The 19,564-nt window shown below is 38.0% G+C and overlaps 1 protein-coding gene across 6 annotated transcripts in view; it reads right to left on the reverse strand.

The window, feature by feature from the left end:
* Nucleotides 1-19,564, reverse strand: part of LOC109034064 (uncharacterized) — a 107,797-nt gene that overhangs the window by 16,753 nt on the left and 71,480 nt on the right. For 4 of the 6 annotated variants that reach the window (XM_019047001.2, XM_072297596.1, XM_019047000.2 and 1 more), the window contains 5 exons: nucleotides 11,284-11,392; nucleotides 10,355-10,456; nucleotides 5,503-5,619; nucleotides 3,258-3,402; nucleotides 2,376-2,492 (listed from right to left, as the gene is read on the reverse strand). In XM_019047001.2, the coding sequence (XP_018902546.2) occupies nucleotides 2,376-2,492; nucleotides 3,258-3,402; nucleotides 5,503-5,619; nucleotides 10,355-10,456; nucleotides 11,284-11,392 (590 nt within the window). Of the gene's footprint in view, nucleotides 1-2,375; nucleotides 2,493-3,257; nucleotides 3,403-5,502; nucleotides 5,620-10,354; nucleotides 10,457-11,283; nucleotides 11,393-14,296; nucleotides 14,431-19,564 lie in introns of those variants that run through there. The other 2 variants (XM_072297592.1, XM_019047003.2) reach the window with 2 other exon arrangements.

The raw sequence follows: 19,564 nt of genomic DNA on the forward strand, positions 1-19,564 counted from the left end.
GCCTCACATCTAATCCTGCATCACTCTGTGGAGAACCACTCTCTTTGAGACAAGTTCGTCAGAAAAGGGAGACGCTTGAATTTTCAGCGTGGATCCAAAGTTTTCGTGATGAGTGTTCCGTAATCCTATCGATGGTTATTACTTTACAAAGACTGGAGAAAAAAGTTTAAGCTGCTTCCACCCTGCTCCCTCAGAAGTTCGAAGAGCACCCGAAAATACTCTTTTCGATATTTTAGGAATGACGAAATATTAAGCTGGGCACGTTGAGGTCCCCCCACCACCACCGAGGTTTCCATGTTGAATGAAAAAATCTGAATTTTATACATTGGGTTCTATGAGCTGCATTTTCAGCACAATCTGGCATCCGGCAACAATGATCACCGCAGACTTTGAAGGACGCGCTTCCGAATTTCAACATTTATGTGAAAATACATTTCGGGTTTAGATTGCTTACTCACTCTGCTTCCTCACGATATAATCTAGAAAATCGATGACCAAAGTGACAAACCACGTACCTTCATTTCGATGTTTCAAAATTTCCGCTTCAATTTTTTTTTTCAAGAGAAGCAAGCCAATTTTTTAGCTTGAAATTTGTACAGAATATTTTCCATCGATGCCAGGGACGGACTGGTAATCGAAAAGTTCGGAGGCGACCTAAATGTGGGGGCTCCTTCTGTCGTTCGGGGGCCCCTCTAATAAGGTCCGGGGCCCTCCCCCGGAAAATTTTGAAATTTCACACTTTTTAAACGAAATTTTAAGCATTATTGGAGTTAAATTCTACAGTACTTGAACTTCAAAATTACCCATTCTCAGGATTCTTCGAGGGCCCCTTCATCACACAAGCTTTAGGCGACCTTTCATGTCTCTTAGAGACAAATTTTCAAGGATTTTGATGCCTTTTAGTTACTGAAAAGGATAAGAAAATTACAACATTACGGGGAAAAAAACGATGACTCAAAAAAAATTCGCCGCGGGGGCCCTTTCGGGGCCTCCGCGGCAAATTATTAGGAGGCTATCGCCTCCCCGCCCCCATGCCCAGTCCGCCTATGAATTTTTAGCAGTCGTGAATGCATAGTTGAAGTGCGCTCCAGCGCTCCATGCACGCTGGCGCTGGCCTTTTCGATTTCCGTTAACATTTTTGCAGTCATGAATGCATAGGTGAAGTGCGCTCCAGGTAGAATTGTATTTAGCAAATGGATGGTTTTAATACGAGGATTAAAAATAAATAAGTGATTCGGAATATAACAAAAGAATATGAACTATGCAAAACGATTATCTGGATATCGGAACTTGGCTGTTTTAAAAACGCCTTCAAATGCGGCGTGATACCTCACGCATTCCGGGGAGTTCAAATAGTTGTATCATTGCGCCTTAGAAATGCGACGGAAGATTACAATTGAAATAGCCTTCATACACGCTGGCTTTGTCGATTTCCTTTGACATTTTAGCATTCGATGCGGAATATAATAATGTTTCATTTGATACCGTTTCATCCCATATCATGGAGTTAAACTGTATTCAAATATTAGTTTTTTGGTACATTTTTCAACTTCATCTTATAAAAAACCATTAGAGCGTTCGTAGCATGGGAGTTCCTGCAGTCGTCGCTGTTAGTATCAACATTCAACAGCCAATCGAGAAGAAAAGAAAAAATGCGTTCTTTGCAATCCAGCACGTATTAAAAAAATGAAGCGCCTGCAAATTGCTGTGCCTCGGCAACGACTGAGAATTCATAATTGAACGGATCTTTGGTAAAAAAAAAAAAAAAAAAAAAAAAAAAAAAAAAAAAAAAAAAACTCTTTGCGTGCAACATATCTCCTGCATAAGTATGATCAATTTGCATATTCGTTTAAAAGTATTGTGCCTGGTACAGAATTATGATGCACGGTGGAACCCATTTCTTGACTGTCCATCGCTCATCAATGTTTAAATCGGTGTATTCCAGTCAGTTAAAATGAGGTCACAGGCGGGAAGTTTCTTGCTGGAGGAGATGAATGAAAATTATGCAGGCAAGAACATACGTGTGTGATCTAAAGCTGCAGCAGCAAATGTTAATAAATGGATCGTATTCGATAGTGATTCGATGTATCGTTTGGTTCAAAACAATATAGAACATAACCACCTCAAACCAAAATTTTAAGACATTCGTCAGAAAAGCTGAAAATGAGAGATTTCGTAGCAATTTCACAACTCTCGGCCAACTAGTACTCATACGAATCAAAAATCTATCACAAAAAAACCCGTTCCGTCAGATTTCTCATGACTTTTGAGGCTATGTTTGTGTTTTGAACCAATCGATATCGATACAATCTCACCTTTGATGTATCGAATACGATCTATAAAATGAAAATACCAGGAAGAGGGCATGGACTAACCTGAAGTGGCAGATGACTTTGATTTCATGCTTGGTGCAAGGAAAGTTGGCATGAGTGCTGCGGCTACGAATGGGGCGAGATTATTGTACGGCGCCAGGAGTGCCAACTGCAGTAGGCCTATAGGTTCCGGCACAAGCGAGAAAATGTAAGAAAAAGCATGGAGAAAATGTTATCGAACAAACTAAGGGGCAGATGGGTGAGTGAAGCTATATCTAAAACACATTCCTTTTGGATGGAAACGAGGGTGATACGTGCTAGAATCTGGTGGATCGTTCAAACTAAGGTTCAATATATTTATTTTATTGGTCAGAGGAAAGCTGCCCATTTTCAGGTACTTTACCATCTTTTGTGCAGCAAGAAGTATTGAGGATAATCGATCCATGCATTGAAATTTTGTTTAATTATTCCCCTACCATTTTTATTATATTTCAATATCGTTTTAATTCTTATTTTTACTGACTCAGAAACGTATTTGATACGGCGATTAAAAACTGGTGAAAAAATGTCTCTAAGATCGTCACATTCATGTTAAAAGTCTATTGAAATCAATTAAAATTAGCAAGCAAGCTAAATGTAGAGGCTAGGTAATAAAACTGTATAATAAATCAAGCTGGCTGGTGAGAAGCTGATCAACCTTTATTAATTTATTTTTTAATTGGATTTTTTAATTTTTTAATTTAATTTTTTTTGTTTTGGTCTTTTACAAAACAAAAAAAATCATTCCCACTGCCTTTATTAAAATATTTTTAATATTTTAACTGCCCAATACTGAGTAACGCTGAACGAAAAAAATCAAATCGCAAGCTTGCAGTTTAAAACCTATAATTTTGTGTGTAGGGCTACTTTATTTTAAATAAATGAGGAAACTACTCTGAAAAATACCTCTTTGCCTCGGATCCGTTATGTGGAGTCCAGTGCTTGGCATTCTCCTGAGGAGATCAGTAACTCTTGACCCGACGAACATGAAGGAACAAAAAGAAAATATTCCCCAGGCAGCGTAAACCAAATAACTAATATAGGACATAAACTGGAAAAAAAGAGAATAAAAATTACATTCTACAGGACACAATCAGAATAAAAGTTATTTAAATTTAAATATAAATAGCAAAAGATACCATAATGATGAGGCCAGTAACTTAATTATAATCGAAAGACCTCCAAAATTAATGTAGGGTGATATTTATCAACCACCTAATATTCATTAATATTTATAATTTGACACTCGTTTTACTAGTTTACTCCATCAATAGCTGCTAGAGCAAAGTGAAGTGTCACAAATTGAGAAATGAAAAACAACGTCACACAATAATTTTAGGAGTGATCATAAAAAAAAAATTATAATGGGTATATATTGCACGCAAGAGATACAGCCAAATAAATACACTCTTATGAGGTAAAACGCTCGGAAATCACGTTGTGCACGTCGAAGAAGTCTGAAATCCATTCCTTAGCCCGCAATCTGCGTAGCGATAGAGCACAGTGGAGAATTTCATGAGCTGCCCTGCGCGCCGTCCGCAGCGAGCATGGCACACGAACCGCCTGCCATCATTACACTTCACCTAGCAATGAGAGTTCACTAACTACCTACTTCACACGACCAGTGTTTCGTTCTAAAAGTCCAAAATTTAAATAATAATAATAAAGAAGAAGAAAGAAAAAAAAAACTCGAGTTTCTCCATGGAGCTCTCCCGGCAAGAAATCGTTCACCACCCGCCGCCGGGAGAGCCGTGGTGCGCTGCCAGAGCGAAGCGCGCACTGACGCCTACAAACCTAAGGGGATACTTCACGCATTGCGCAATGCTTGAAGTATCCCCTTAGGTTTGTAGGCGTCAATGCGCGTTTCGAGCTGCCAGCACACAGCGCCACAGCGTGCCATAAACTTGCCCACAATCAATAGGTCAGTGTGTTAAAATCTTGGCAATTTGACATTAAATTCGAAATTAGTGACTCAAAAAATTTGACTAGGTAACTTTCGTGATCTTCAGTCATTATCCGACATATTCCTTCCAGTGTGGAGTTCTGGACCATAGTGCACCGCGGGCGGCGGATCATGAAATTCTCCCCTAAGCTCAATCGGTCTTCGTAGATTGTAACACGCTATACTAAGCTTCCCACGTCTGCGAGCAGTTATTCTGTCATCGCCGACCAGATTTGCACAGATAGGAGTCAGAAAAACTACTCTGAGTAAACAAATGATTTCACTAACTTTTTAAATTGTATGATTTCAGTCGTTTTCGAGCGTTTGTTTCCTTTTTCTTTATTTATTTTGCAAAAGCAAGAGCTTTGAATGAATTGAAATCTTACTCAAGAAGAGTTCATAACAGACCAAGAGATTGTTTGTTTATTCATTAGGTCTCTCTCCGGGCAAACCTGACTGCCGGCCACCACGAAAAACTGCCCGCATGTGCGGTGAAATTGAAAATGCGTGTTACAAATTACGCAGATTGTGCGCTAAGGAGTGGATTTCAGACTTTGTTGATGTGACCAACATGCCTGGTCCATGGGAATTAGAAGATCGCCTTCAATTAATCGTTTAGGCAACTCCACGACTCCCTCGCTCGTATTTTTCGGCGCATCTTGTGGATGATGGTTGAAAACGTGTTTTATTTTCAATTAGAGATTGTATTTATAAGTATTTTGATTTTTCCTGCTGCTTTTGATTACGGAATTTTTCAGTTCTTACAGGACTCATGGGGCTTCGGACTCTTACAGGTTTATATGTCAAAAATTCCTTTTAAATATTGTTAAATCTGGGAGAGTGAGTGTTATTATTAAACTCGCCCCAACATCAATGACCGCTGATAATCTTCATCTTTACTGCATTTAAAGTAACTCATAGCCGCTCAATGACGCGTTAGAGCCTTCAAGACTCACTGAGCATATTTATGCAATCCGGTCATTTTTTTTCTTTGATAAGCAATCTCTTAAGTATATGAACCTGGTAATAGCAACCTGCAACTACTTTAATTAATTTTATTTTCTACGCACAAGAATGATGAAGGTTCGTTTATTTGCAATATACAGTGTATTTCGTAAAAAAGAAATTTTAAGATTATCGTATGATATGAAATTGATGGGTTATTGGATCTCAAATATAACAGTCGCCGTTAAAAATGTTACTACTCACGAATAAATGATGATGTATAGAGGTAACAATGTCTAAAATGAGCATGACTCCAAATTGCAAGACAACCATCAAAGAAATGAACGTTTTGCTTGCTAATAATTTAAATCCTAATTTGACCTGTTGGAAACAGAAAAAATACACGATCATGAAAAATTTGGAATAAAAAATTGGGAAATGTCTTACACTCTGGATAAAATGTTTTAAGCTAAACTTCTGAATCTAAATTTCCAGTTAAATTCGCGTTCGGATACTTCGAGCTTCTATTTAGGGTTCACAAAATAAATAAGTTAGAAAGAAACATCCAAGATATGGCTCGAAGCGTAATATATCACTGTACTTCCAAAAAATTGAATTATGAGCAATATTGTAGCAAAATTCGCTCGATATCTCGATATTAGTTTACTTATCACGATAAATTCTTCCTCAATGTTTATTACCGTTTCTCTCTACTGTCATGCTATGCAATCTACGATTGCAAGCCTTTTTTCTTCACTTCCTTCTTCAGTGACTGTAAACCTCGTCAAAAGCCAGTACGCGAATCAATTTTCACCGAAAATGACTTGAAATCTTTTTGTGATTGAAGTCGTCAATCGACAAAGTTCTCACAGCACTCAAGAACGATCTATCCCCCAAGCAGCACGGCCCTGTGTCGAGAGCCTATAGACTGCGTTTAAAATGGATTTTCCTCTCATACTTTTAGGGATCTCATCAATCAATCTACCCCACTCTTTTCTCTTTCAATTTATTTTATGCTCAATTCATCCCTTTACACTCCTGGGGGCACATAGAATTCCTTCCGTTGGAGATCGTTGTCGAAACCAACCCCGTGCCATAATATCGTAATGCAAACATTTGGATTATCTGAGATGAATCCGATGCAGAGAGATGTATAATTGATCAAATATATTTCCATCGCGTGAAAACAACGAACATAACGAGGTTGGCAAAAAAAATCGTTCTCTTAAAAACAGGTTCGAGTACCTTGAGGAACTTTTTATGAAGTAAGAAAAAAAATCCTTACTCGGCGTCCAAAGGACTCGGAACAGTACTCTACCCGGCGCTTCAATTATTATTTCACCATTCTCAAAAATGATTGTGAATATATCCGATCAGTAAAATTTAATTATTTCATTGGAAAGAAGATTAAGATAACCCGAACGAAACAAGACTGGAAGATTTCCTTCCCAAAAGTTCACTTCGAATGCTGTAAAGCGTCAATTTATTTGAAGTTTAAACAGAACAGGAGTTGGGGGTTGGAGGCAACTCCCCAGGTTAACTCGACCTAGTTCTCGCTCCAATAATAGACACAATTCGGATGCAAATACTAGCCGTTGATCGAGGTAAAGTAGAGCCCGATTCAATACTCTCATCTGAAACTTAAGCAAAATGTAACCTGGTAACAATATGTAAAAAGTCACGTAAATAAAAAGGTAATGAAACGCCTTTAATCGTTTGACTTTCGTAAGTTTTAATAATTCGAAAGTATGTTCTAAATTCGTGAAATTGTCAAAACGCACCCCTCCAGACTATTTACAATGAGTTGCATTGACTTTTATAACTATTGGCAGCACATTTATATTTAATACGGATGGCTGACTGAAGGCAAAATTCGAGGCACGAATGTAATGCGGCGCAGGTGTTATGAAAATGTTCGCGCTAAACCAGTTCTATACTCAAAAGATGAGTTCAATAAATCATTACATGCGAAAGACATCAACAAAAGAAGGCGAATACTCTCCAATGTTTCTAATCTTATGTGATTATTATAATTTTTTCTTTCTCACCTTATAACAAAACGGTGTGAAAATTATCGCTGGTAATAATTCAACATTAATTGATTGAAATGAGTGATTTAAAGTATCCCTACTATTAAACCGCACAAGGACTCCGGTACTTCAAAGGCTTTTTCAGAGGAACGTTACTCTAATCTGCAGCGCTAAGAAGAAAAGCTGTATGAAAATTCAAACATTGCCAAAATTCTCCTGGTCAAAATAATCATTTTTGACGGAATTCAAAGATGTGGTCGTAAAATTATCAGATACTTTAAAATCATTCGCCACCAATGTTCTAAGCGAAAGTATAAGAAAATATTCAAATTTTTCTCAGAAAATGTTCCTTTCATGAAAGGAAATTTGACAGCATTTGGAGGCGCCGACGATTTATTTTACACCGTTAGTCGTGGCAACGTTGCTCCATCAGTTTTGGCGGATACATAATGACTTGAGAAGACCGGAGGACGGGGGGCGCGCATTAATTTCAGGAGAGTCACCGCACCGGGGAAAAATTAATTACGGAGTTTCGAGATTCCCTCTGGTATTTACCGCGTTTCCGACGGAGTAATAACTTGTTTAGACCATTTAAAGTGTTACCCTTATTTACTCAACCCGCTGCACATCCAAGGAATGGCAGAGACGATGGATCTAAAACGCCCCCCCCCCCTCACTTCTATTTAGAGGCAAAAATCGAAATCGGAGAGCAAATTTTCAGTAATTTTTATTTTTTTGAGAGTGAAAGCGGAGGAGGGGGAAGGGGAGGGGGAGGGGGATGAGAGGGGAGGAGGAAGGAGGAGGGGAAAGAGAGATATAGAAGAAGTGTGAAAGGGGAGGTAATGAATGGAGGTGAGAATGGAGCGGAGAGGAATGAGAAGTGAGGTCAGAATTAAAGCTCGACTCGAGGAAAGACAAAACGCCTTCAATTGAGAATGATACTGCGCAACACACGGAGGCTTGAATAGTTGTATCATTCCATTATTTACGATATTACAATGGTCCAAGTCCGGAGGGAAGAGATATAATGGGGGGAGAGAGACAGGGTGAGGTGGGGGAAGAGAAATGGGGGGGGGAGAGAGACCGAGCACAAGGGGAGAAAAGCGCTAAAAATTTCGGAGCGCTTTTTGACAGATAGAACATAAATGAAGCGGTTAAGGTTGACTACAAGGAGTGAAAGAGGCGATCAAAAGGGTGTTAATGAACCAAAGACAAGATGCGGAGATGAGCAATATAATATACGTTTTTTCATCAAAATTTCACGCAGAAGGCAATTTTAGCTACAAAAATTATTGAATGTAACTTCTTTATGAAGGAATTTACGTTTTTCGATGCACAAATTCAAGCTTGCCGCCTTGCATGGAGTTACCGCTTCTGGTGACGAAATGGCAACAATGAAAATGTATGCAAATAGAGTCCCGCGTGCTTTTTCTTCTTTTCAGAGCAAACTTTTTGATTGAATTACTCCGGGTAACGAAAACGGGATGTCAGGGCAACTATGCGATGTACGGAAAGAGCAAGACAAAGCGTCAAACATGAGTGGAAAGACTATACTCGCGCTGCTGAGAGGAGGCAATATTGTTAGCTCGGGAACGGCATCACTCCTCACCCCAGTGAACAGTAGGAGATTTACCTCGAATTTTTTTCTCTAATTCTCCCCATCGCGATAATCAGACGGACCCCCTTTGATCCAATCTTTTCTTAAAAAATTTGGGACTATTCTTCAATATGTTTATGATATACTTAATATAAATAATTGTACAAAATGAAAAGGGAATACATAGAAAAATAAGCTAGAGATAAAATAAATCAACCAAACAATTATATCGCTAATAATTTTTAACAATTTTTATTAATTTTTATCATTATTTATATTCAAGGTCTGTTTTATCAGATAAAATTTCGCAGAGAGTGATAGTATTTACCAGTCTTTCTATCTCACCGTATCTCCTCCATATCACCTGTGTCTCTTATTCTTATTATACAACGAGCAAATGGACAAATTATTTTGGACTGAAGAATTCCCATTTTTCGTATTTATTAGTTGCGTAATTTACCCGTTACATATTACGATCTCGATTATAAGCTTTATCTTTCGTCTAATATGTGTTTTAAAAAAAAGGGAATATTCGACCATGCCAATTGAATGGAGCAATGAAAAGAGGTCTGGCAACAGCCTTGGGTCCATCGCACAGCGCCGAAATTAAAACTGAGCGAGCCCTTTTCCCTTTCGATTTATCATCGCCCCATGAAATATCGGCCGAGAGCCCCCGGTCCCCTACAGCAGGGTCGCGAGCGGGCGGAATGCAATTAAACCGTTAATTGTCGGTGACGACTTGCAGCAGCGTAATTATCCGCCGCGGAATACCAACTGATTTTCCGGATCGTCTATCTCCAATGCTTTCGCTCCCCAGTGCAGCTACATTCCGACTGTGTATTTAAATGCCCAGCGGACTGCTTTACAGAAAAGGAGGAGTTTTCCGCGCAACTTGTCAACTGCGCGCGTTATGCCATTTGAGAGATCTAACGAGTGGAGTGGTTTATACGACGCGACACCTTCAGTAATTGAAGAAGTCCATTTAAGATTTAATTGCACGATCAAACCTCAAACCGAATTTCAGTATCACGTCCCACTGACTTGATACGTTTTGAAAGCGTTGACCGTCTCGGGTTGCGTCAACGCAATTCGATGTGTCGGCGGTGAAACTGCAAAAAGGCGTAACTCGATTGTGGTGTTTCAAAATCTTCATTTTTATTATTCAAAAGTGGACCAAACCAACATTGTGGCAGACAATTTTCTTCACATGGAGACAAAAAGTCACAAGATTTTCAAGGAGTGAGCTTCAAGATGGTTTTCCACGTAGAAAATGAATTGTGACATAATGTGATGAATTTAACCACAGACATGTGATAGAGTCAGGCAAAATAACTCTTTAAGTGTGTAATTTAAAAAAAAAAAAGTATTTGCCTTCCTTAAAATGCGTCAAGTGGGAACATGCAGCGACCCCCCAACTTTCTTCGCCCAACGAGCAACAGTGGTCGCGAGCAATATTAACTGTCATCACAAAATACAAAATTAAATTTACCTGGGTGAGCTGAAGGAACAATAGTTGCAGGAAACAGAAGCCAGAGGCAAGACTAATGAAACCCGTATCCCACAGTAGAGACTTTATTACGTTCGGCAGGATCTGTTGATCAAAATAAGAAAAATAGTAAGGGATGAAGTTTTTTTTTCTTCTTTTTTTCTGCTGGTTTTGTGGCTTCGTGTCTAGCACCTTCAGCCAACTTTAGACTATGTTTATTGTCCGTAGACATCGAGGGATTTTAGGCACATCCATGCTCCAGGCTTTTCAAATTTTCAGGGATTAGGGCCGAGTAGAATCTATTTCAGCAGATCTACTCTTCAATTCCATGAAAATTAGACGCCACCACCGGGATTCGAACCCGGTGACCTATTGACATAGAGTCCGAAAGGGATGAAATTGATTTCTTTGACAATTAGCAGATTAAAATGCAGAACTGTAAAAACTCGAATTCAAATTTTTCGATCTGGGCAGTTGCTACTGTCGTGAAAATAGTATTTCCTACATTAAGTTCAGTGACGATTCTTGGAAGTTGTCGTCACAGTTTTACTTTATTTAAATTCATCAAAATATCGAATTTAATCTGAGTGAAATCGATTGTTTCATGTTCATTCAAATGAAGGAAAAGATGAGTTGTCAACTAAGGAAATTCGCCACTAATTAAGATCTCCTGCAACGTCTGTGATCATTTGAGGCTAAAAAAAATTATCAATGGAGATTGGTCACAGGAGTAAGGAGATCTAACCAAATTAATGTTAAAGACGACAAATGTAGTAATTTTCTGTGTAAATTGAAATATTATTAATTTTTTTTCTTCATTGTAAAAGAAAAGAAATGAAAGCCACTGACCAAGGAAAAGTTTATATGATTTTCAAAAAGTAAAAATTATTAAACGGTAATGGCGTGCAAACGCGATTAAAATTATGACTTACCATTTTCATGTTGTACGCGTCAATACTAAGGCAACTGGCTCTAGTAATACCTAATAAACATATAAATAAATTTACTATCGACATGAGCGGTCGATTTGATATTTGAGACCTGAAACAAATAAAAAAATAGTGTAATTAGTATAAAACCATTGAATTTTATTAAACGTGTAAAGAGTATTACATTAATAAGCTTGGTTGAATTAAAATGAGATAAATAAAAAGCAAAGTTTTCAATGTTGCTTTCCGCAAAAAGTTTGGTTCCTCTCCTTTAAACTCAATTGTACCCACTTTGTATTACAAGTATCATAATAATAATAACGCCAAAATATAGGATGCAACTAATCCTGCTCCACGGATGTCTAGGTTGCATACACGCAAAATCGAAGGCGTTTTGCTTTTGCTCGTAGAGCTGCCATAACGCGATGCGCTATTTTATTTCTTTGCCCTTGCCGTCATCGGCAAAAACAAGCCGGGAAATTTAATTTCCTTCAATATGAACGGTTTGAAAATTTAAAAAAAAAAATTCAGAGAGACGAAGTGCTTAAGAACGCCGAGAAGGTCCTCAGGCTGAGACAGCGAGAGGAGCTGTGAGCTGTTTTTTTAGCTCAATTTTTCTTCCTTGGAACTTCATTTCTTCTAAAAACAAACAAAATAAATTAGAAAATAGGGGAGCATCATCACGCAACCGAGGAAGTAATTTAAAGGGAATTTGGAGAAGTAATGGAATCAGGTTGTGGGGGGGGGGGGGTAGTAAAAGAAGAAGAGGAGCACCAGGTGTCCCTCCCTCCTCTCACACACAGCCGCCAAACTTTGAGCACAAACGTGCATTTCAATGCTAATACAATGGTTTCTTTACCGATCTTTCCGTGAAAAGTTTTAAGATCGGGCTAAATCGGACTTATTCCGGTGCTTGCCTGGTGAATGCAATACGATTTGGGGGGGGGGGGGGGGGGCACCACCCCTTGACCGCTTCACAGTGCAACTCTCCTATCTAACCGCTTCGCGCCTCAATTCTCAAGCGTTACGCTCTTACGATTTCATATGGATTGAATATGAATAAGCACATGGATTTATTCACGCGCATTGAGATGATAGATTAGTCCAAGGTATTAGAAATACAATTTGAGAATATATATAATTAGTAGATTAGTTAGAGATCATGTATTGATTCAGAAATTGTTATATTAATTTTGTCATCAAATTTAGGTTCCTTCAAGCAGATCATTCAATGGACTCAGCGAGAATTCCTCCCCGATGAATCTCAGTCCCGTTGTTTTGACTGAAATTCTGATCAAAGCGATCGCACCCGTGGTCAGGTCAGGTGAAAATGTGGTGGCCAGGTATAGAAAGAAAATTTATCTTTCTATGAACTGATCCTCTTTCTCTGTGTGCAAATGTATCTTTAAGCTTGAAATGAAACTTTATCAACATTTGCTCTTCGTGCCGGACAAGACTTCGGGAAAACACATCTTGCAGAGTAATAAATATCGAATGAAAATAATGTAAATTTTGGCCTGATAAAAATAAAAGTTCCAGTGAAATTAGTCAGTTAGCCAGACTTTCACAGGAAAAAATTTAATCCATCGAACCAAGACCCTTCATTTGATAACTTACATCGATCCTAATTTTATTTACTTATTTAAAGTAGATTTTTTTGGGAGGAAGATATTTTTTTTTACCTCATAAAAATTCCTACCACGATGGACAGCGACAACTAAAAATATGCTTCATGAACGTTGCATCGATATATTTGCTCTTGAATAAGGGACTCCAAAGATGCAGTTAATTTCCTCTGGTAAGATTTATTTTCTTTTTCTTCGTATATTTTGCAACACTTTTCCCGAGACGAGGGTGGCGCTAACGTCGTTATTAAAGCTCAAAAGTAGACGCGGAGCTCCGGTGATTCAATGAACTTCCTCAGCTGTCAGATTTTAGTGTGAGCAGTATTGACTACCCATGCGTACTAAATTTAACCTCCTGATAAAATTCCAATTACAAGACAATATGTGACAACATCTGCGGCTCTATGGTCAGAAAATAAGTGCCGTTTTGTTGTAAATTATTTTACTTCTTTTTCTCAGTTCGAACCCCAATTCAAAATTCCCTCCCTCGTAACATCCATCCTTTAAGCTCAGATGATCCAATAGTAGTCACCAAAATTTTAAAACTCTTTAAACAATTAAATTTAAAAATTTAAGGTTTCCTGGTCCCCGACGTAAACAGCCTGGTTGCTGATCGTCGTAAATTAAGTAACTAACTAACTAACTAACAAATATTTCTCCTATCCCATTCTTAGAAAATTTCATTACAATATGAATGCGTGAGTTCGCAAACTTTCTTTCAATATTTTTCTTTTAGTCAGCACACTAATCAGAATTCGTATCGTGAATCACCCTGAAATCTGCTGATCTGAATCTTTTGATCGATTAAATTAAAGTAAGCATTTGTTTTGACTCTTTCAGGGAGCGAGAAGTTTACACTGTCACAGGCAATCAGTCAATTCAGGCATTTTATTAAATGCCTAGGCAGATTGTCATATTTTGACAGTATGCAAAATTTTGTAAATTTAAGACAAAAAGCTCACGGGTTTTGAATGATTTGGAAAAATGATTCACCCATTCTACGAACTATCCTTGTTCCTTTCTCTTCACACGTTTCTGATATATTGAAAAGTAAACAATTATAAAAATTCCATGTTTTACAACGTGCTGCACTTCTGAGGTAAATGTTCGTTCAGGAGCTAAAAACCATTTAAAATATTATCCTATGATGCACATTTTTACAGAGATTTCTTTCTCGCATGATGAATGAATTATGTTTTATAAATATAGCAAAATAATGAGTATATAAATCTAAGTAAGAATATTTTACTATATTTGCTTTCGACGTAACCACGATTTCAAAAAACTTTGATTTCAGACTATCAACCTGAATTTTTAAATTTGCTGGGTGTTTTGCGGATTCTGCATAAAATTCGACTTGTTGAAGTGTACCGAAGTGCTTAATTTCTTACCCTTCTCGGTGCTCCATCGAAGCATACTCAATTTCGCTCTCTGCTGAGTCGACCCGAGAGCCAAGTGAACTTATCATCATGAAAATAGCTCTCACTACAAGCTAAGTGAACTATAGAGTAAAATGCTTTTGATTCACGTTTGACAACAGGCTCAGATGCTAACAGACAATACAAAGGCGGAGAACCGTGCACAACAAAAGCTGTTCTCCTCCTTCATTCCCCCCTTTCCTTGTTTCTTGCGCTCGCGTTGTGCTGAGAAAGCGGACTGTTGTTGCCTACCTTTCGTCTTGTCACTATCGACGGAATATTGCCGGGAAAGCGGACGAACCCTTTGCTCTTTTTCTCCGAATCAAGGCAAGAGAGGATAGGAATGCAAATATTTGATTCAGCCGGGAAAATATTCGGAATTTATGAAAAATCTGCATCGGTAATGTGCCTTTAGAATTTCTCCGGCCTCCTTCCTCATCCTTCCCTACACATTCATAAGCATGAGAAAGTAATCAACTTGATTGAAATCGCTCACCATATGATTTTTAGGTCAGATGCTCCACAAACTTTGCAACCCAACATTTTTGACTCTTTTTAAGTCTTCGAAATTACTGAAATGTTTTAGTCATTTTTTAAGTCTACTTTGTAAAAAAATACAAGAAAAACATACTAAACAAGCAGTGAGCTCCAACACAATGTGTTGATAAGGCGCGTCATTAACTCGCACATATCAACCCCTTTAGGTTTCATTTACAGAGATTTCAAAAAAGGCAAGCAGCACAACAAGAGAATTCACGATCCAACACTGCAAGGTCAACGACGCACCTTGACGAGACCGTGTATTGTGAATCTAGAAAGCTATTCGAACAAATTTAAGTTTTTTGATCTGCCTCAAGCAAAATCTTATCAGATTCTTGAAGAAAAGTGCTACGGAAAAATTTAAGCGAAGAAAGGAAAAATTCTGTCGAACTCCTAAAAGATAAAGTCGATTTAAAGGTATTTTGGGGCTAAAATACCCAAATCACCGGTATTATAAATCCCGTTATATTATTGAAAAGAAATTGACTCGATATAAATGCAATTGTATTAAATATGTCTTGATTTTGTTATTTTAAACGTCTTTTCATGCAAAGAAGCTCAACCATGTCCATGCTTTATTCATTCATGAATTGAAAGTAAGCAATCCACATCCCGAAAATCTACCGATTTGCCGTAAAAAATCGCAGAAACTTGATATACCAGGTCGATGTACCCACTCTTTGAATTTACCAATCAATTTAGTGAGTGCACGTATGTGAAAGTCAAAATGCTATAGTCATTTTGGGTGCATTCATTTTTCATGAAACAATTGTAAGTAATTTCAATCACGAAAAACCATAAATTTTCCGTATAAAATCGAAAAAATCAAAATATGTCGACTCCCTGACGTGAAAATTAAATTCTACGTGTGAAAATACTTATGTATCGATATGCTGAACAGAATGCCCGCCTCTCCTCGTAATTTACAAACCGTTCCTATACTCATCTCAAAATTTTTCTCAGAGCTTTGTGTTATTATCAGCTTCCATTTAAACCCCGGTTTGATGGCCGAATCGGCTGCCCAAAAAGCAAGCCATTTTTGAAGGGCTCTATGAGAAATTCGTGATATTATCAGCTCTCAGGAAATCACCCCATGGGTAAAATTGCTAGTATAAATTTTCGAGTGCTTAAAATAATCGTATTCAAGAAACTAAGGCATTAAACTATGGAGTCAATTTCGTTTTAATAATATAACGGGATTTACTTGGCTTCAGGTCAAAATTCATACAAGGAAGCCCCTTGCAAGAGGCTAATTTTTTGTAATTTCACTCAATTTTTTCTCCTTTTTATAATTGAATTGCTTGTCACATTCTGAGGTCAATCATATTAAATTGTAATTTATACATTTCTTTTTTTCCCCCTTCATTTTATTTTTTGTTTGGAGAAGTTTTGTTGATTTCTTCGAATTTCGAATACTGTAACTTCTCTTCTATTTACCGATTTTTATGAATGAGACCTCTTTTAATTCGTGTTTTAACGGAGAGTAAGGAAAAAATTGCTAGAAACTCGCGAAACAATTTTTTTGGAAAATTGGACGAATCCTAGCGTGACGGTGAAATGGTTAATGAAGCATAAGTAATTGGGCGGGGAGGCTGTAAACTGCCACCCATTTCCTGGAAACATGGACAACTGCCCCCCGTATAAATTTGAAAACTGCCACCCGACTTGACAACTGCCCCCCGTGTAAATTTGACAACTGCCACCGGTAGTGACAACTGCCACCCGTTGAAATTTGACCAAGGAGCGCGATTGAGCGGGGTCGCACAGTTTACCAAACTTTCCTTCACACTTGGACAGGCTGAGGACTGTCTACTGAAAATCAACACATGATAAGAAATTGAGCAGTGTCTGTGATGATTTTTTAAAGGCGTGTTTAAAAGTTATTTTTTAATACAATTTTTTTAAAATTTTTTATTATGGTGAAAAGAGGTCAATGGGCTCTTAGTTGAAAGTAGTGAAAAATTGTAAAAAGTATTTTTACAGTAATTTACAGTATTTTTATAGTAAAAAATAGTTAAAAGTAGTAAAATTTTAGTAAAATTACAGTCAAAGAGTACATCACTACTAGGAGCTTTTTTCATCATTTGGCATTACTCTTAGTTGAAAGTAGTGAAAAATTGTAAAAAGTATTTTTACAGTAATTTACAGTATGTTTATAGTAAAAAATAGTTAAAAGTAGTAACATTTTAGTAAAATTACAGTCAAAGAGTACATCACTACTAGGAGCTTTTTTCATCATTTGGCATTACTTTTGTTATTCTTTTTTTTCTTTTTTACCATTTGAACTTTCTTCTGACTTTTACCTTCTTTCTTTTTGGTGAGGTTGGTGGGATTTTTGGCGAATTTAGTGGAAATTCTTTTCATGAAGTCATAAAGGGACATCACTTCGCCTTCTTTGTTGGGGATTTTTTCATCAAATCGCTTGATGACAGCATCCACCCACTTACTTTTTTTCTTTACCTGGGATCTCCGAAAATCTCTAAATGTCCGCTTCGACCCTCTGTGCGCCGAAATTCATGTGGGTGGCAGTTGTAAAATTTACACGGGTGGCAGTTTTCACTACCGGTGGCAGTTTTCAAATTTATACGGGTGGCAGTTTTCATACAAATTTCTTGAAAACTGCCACCCGGGTGGCAGTTTGCCGTCGCCCATTGGGCGAGGGGCTGAGGATCCCGGCCTCGCTTGGCGACCGTCATTAGCTATTGTTCGTCGAGACGCCGACGCAGTGATCAGGAGCTTGGGGAAGAGAGGGGTAAGTGGATTCCTGTATGAGCCACGTTTAACTAATGGTCTAATGAGTCTCGAGGCTCATCACAGATTGCACTAACACAGATTGCACTGTATATTTTCACATAAGAGGTTAATAAAAGTTTTCAGTCAGTCTTTGACATCTATTGATAATTGTTTTGGTATTTATTTATAATTACTACGTAATTATAAATAAATACCAAAACAATTATCAATAGATGTCAAAGACTGACTGAAAACTTTTATTAACCTCTTATGTGAAAATATACATTTTATCAGCTGACACTGACAATGTTGTCAGATGAACAGCACTATCAGAGCACGGGTACCAACTTTTGCAAAGTATAACCGAGGTTACAGATCTGTCAAAGCAACGTTTTGAACAAAACGGAGGAGTTAAATTCTCATTCCGAGAGTGCTGACCTGCTCAACCATCCTCGAATCCGTTCGCTTGATTCTGCTTATATATGCATATTTTAAATCAGCGCGTCGCATTCTTAGGCTTTTTTTAAAAAAACCAAGTAACGTAGACTCTTGGTATTCACTGCACATAAACTAGAGACCCCCAGAATGAGAAACAACTTTAAATCATAATTATTGACGGATAAATAAACTTTTTACACGCTTTGGAAAATCTGAGAAGTTCGCGGTAGTCACTTTTCGGTAAGGAACTAAGGGACTCGGTTATTGTATCGAGCAGGGTTCGAAACGATCGCAAAGGCGGTATACTACGTATACGCGCCAAAAACGGATAAGATGAGGCTATAAATAAAAACTTGCTCGATGGTGGGTGCAGAGGTTGGCTTCTTTTTAAGGAGCTAGCGGTGCCCCGCCTCTGTCCTTTTTTTTTTTTTTTTTTTTTTTTTTTTAATTTCAGTCGTATCACACAAGCTATTTTAAAAAAATCGATACCCTTGTTCGAATCGTAGCGTCCGTGAGGGATTCAATTTTCAAAATTTTCCGGGAGAGGTTCCCCGGAACCCCTCTTACGGGAAGGGGGAGGGGCGGTGTCCCACCCCCACTCACGTGCCAACAAAATGGCTCGAAATCTTTTGGCACCAACAAGCACAGAGGTCTGAACCGTCTGTTTTCTTGTTTTTGATTTTTAAACTTTCAGCTTCCTCTCCAGTTGAGAATAGGCATGTAATTCGCTGAAAATGTCCTGCCTGTTTTTGTCATTTATCCGTGTCACATCCGAATTTTCAGTATGCTTTTCCTGTATTTATTGTTGTGTCGAGCTATTGCGTTATGTTTCTTTTATAACTTTGTGAATCTTTGTGATAAAAGTGATTTCTGCCCTGATTTCTGGCCCGAAGACATTCTTTTAACGTCAAAGTTTCATACGTATGCGACATTAGATGCTTGAAAGTTTTCGATAATAACTCTTCACTGCGCAGACGTACTTATAAAACCACAAAATTATGACATGATAACTGCTTTAAATGCCTTACTGAGGGAAACTGCCGCAATAAAAATCTAACGTTGCCAAACTTCTCCCGATAAATGCTAATTTTCTCGAAAAATAATTTGGGAGCATTTTTCTATCTAACCCAGACATTTGAGCATAAGTATGCCGACGGGCATTACGTACGACACACGAGAATTTTTGGTTGAGTATCGTCCAATTCTTCTTCGAAAATACAAATTTCTTTACATTGAGCTTGTTCGTATTCCACTGAAAAAAAGTTCGGTCATATGAACCGAAAGTTCGGTGTGCCATATCATTCCGACTAGTCGGTTTGTCAAACTAAACTTTCGGTTCGAGTAACCGAATGTTCGGCTCATGATAGAAATTTCTTCGACCGTTCACTTTACCGTTGAAGTTCGGTTTGACGAGCCGAAAATTTGGGTTGATAACCCGAATTAGTTGGGGTGATATGGAACACCGAACTTCGGTTCATACGACCAAACTTTTTTTTCAGTGTTGTTCTTAAGAGCCCCACGCGGAGCCTG

This window comes from Bemisia tabaci, chromosome 1 (genome assembly GCF_918797505.1).
Source record: "Bemisia tabaci chromosome 1, PGI_BMITA_v3".
NCBI classification, from domain to species: Eukaryota; Metazoa; Arthropoda; class Insecta; order Hemiptera; family Aleyrodidae; genus Bemisia; species Bemisia tabaci.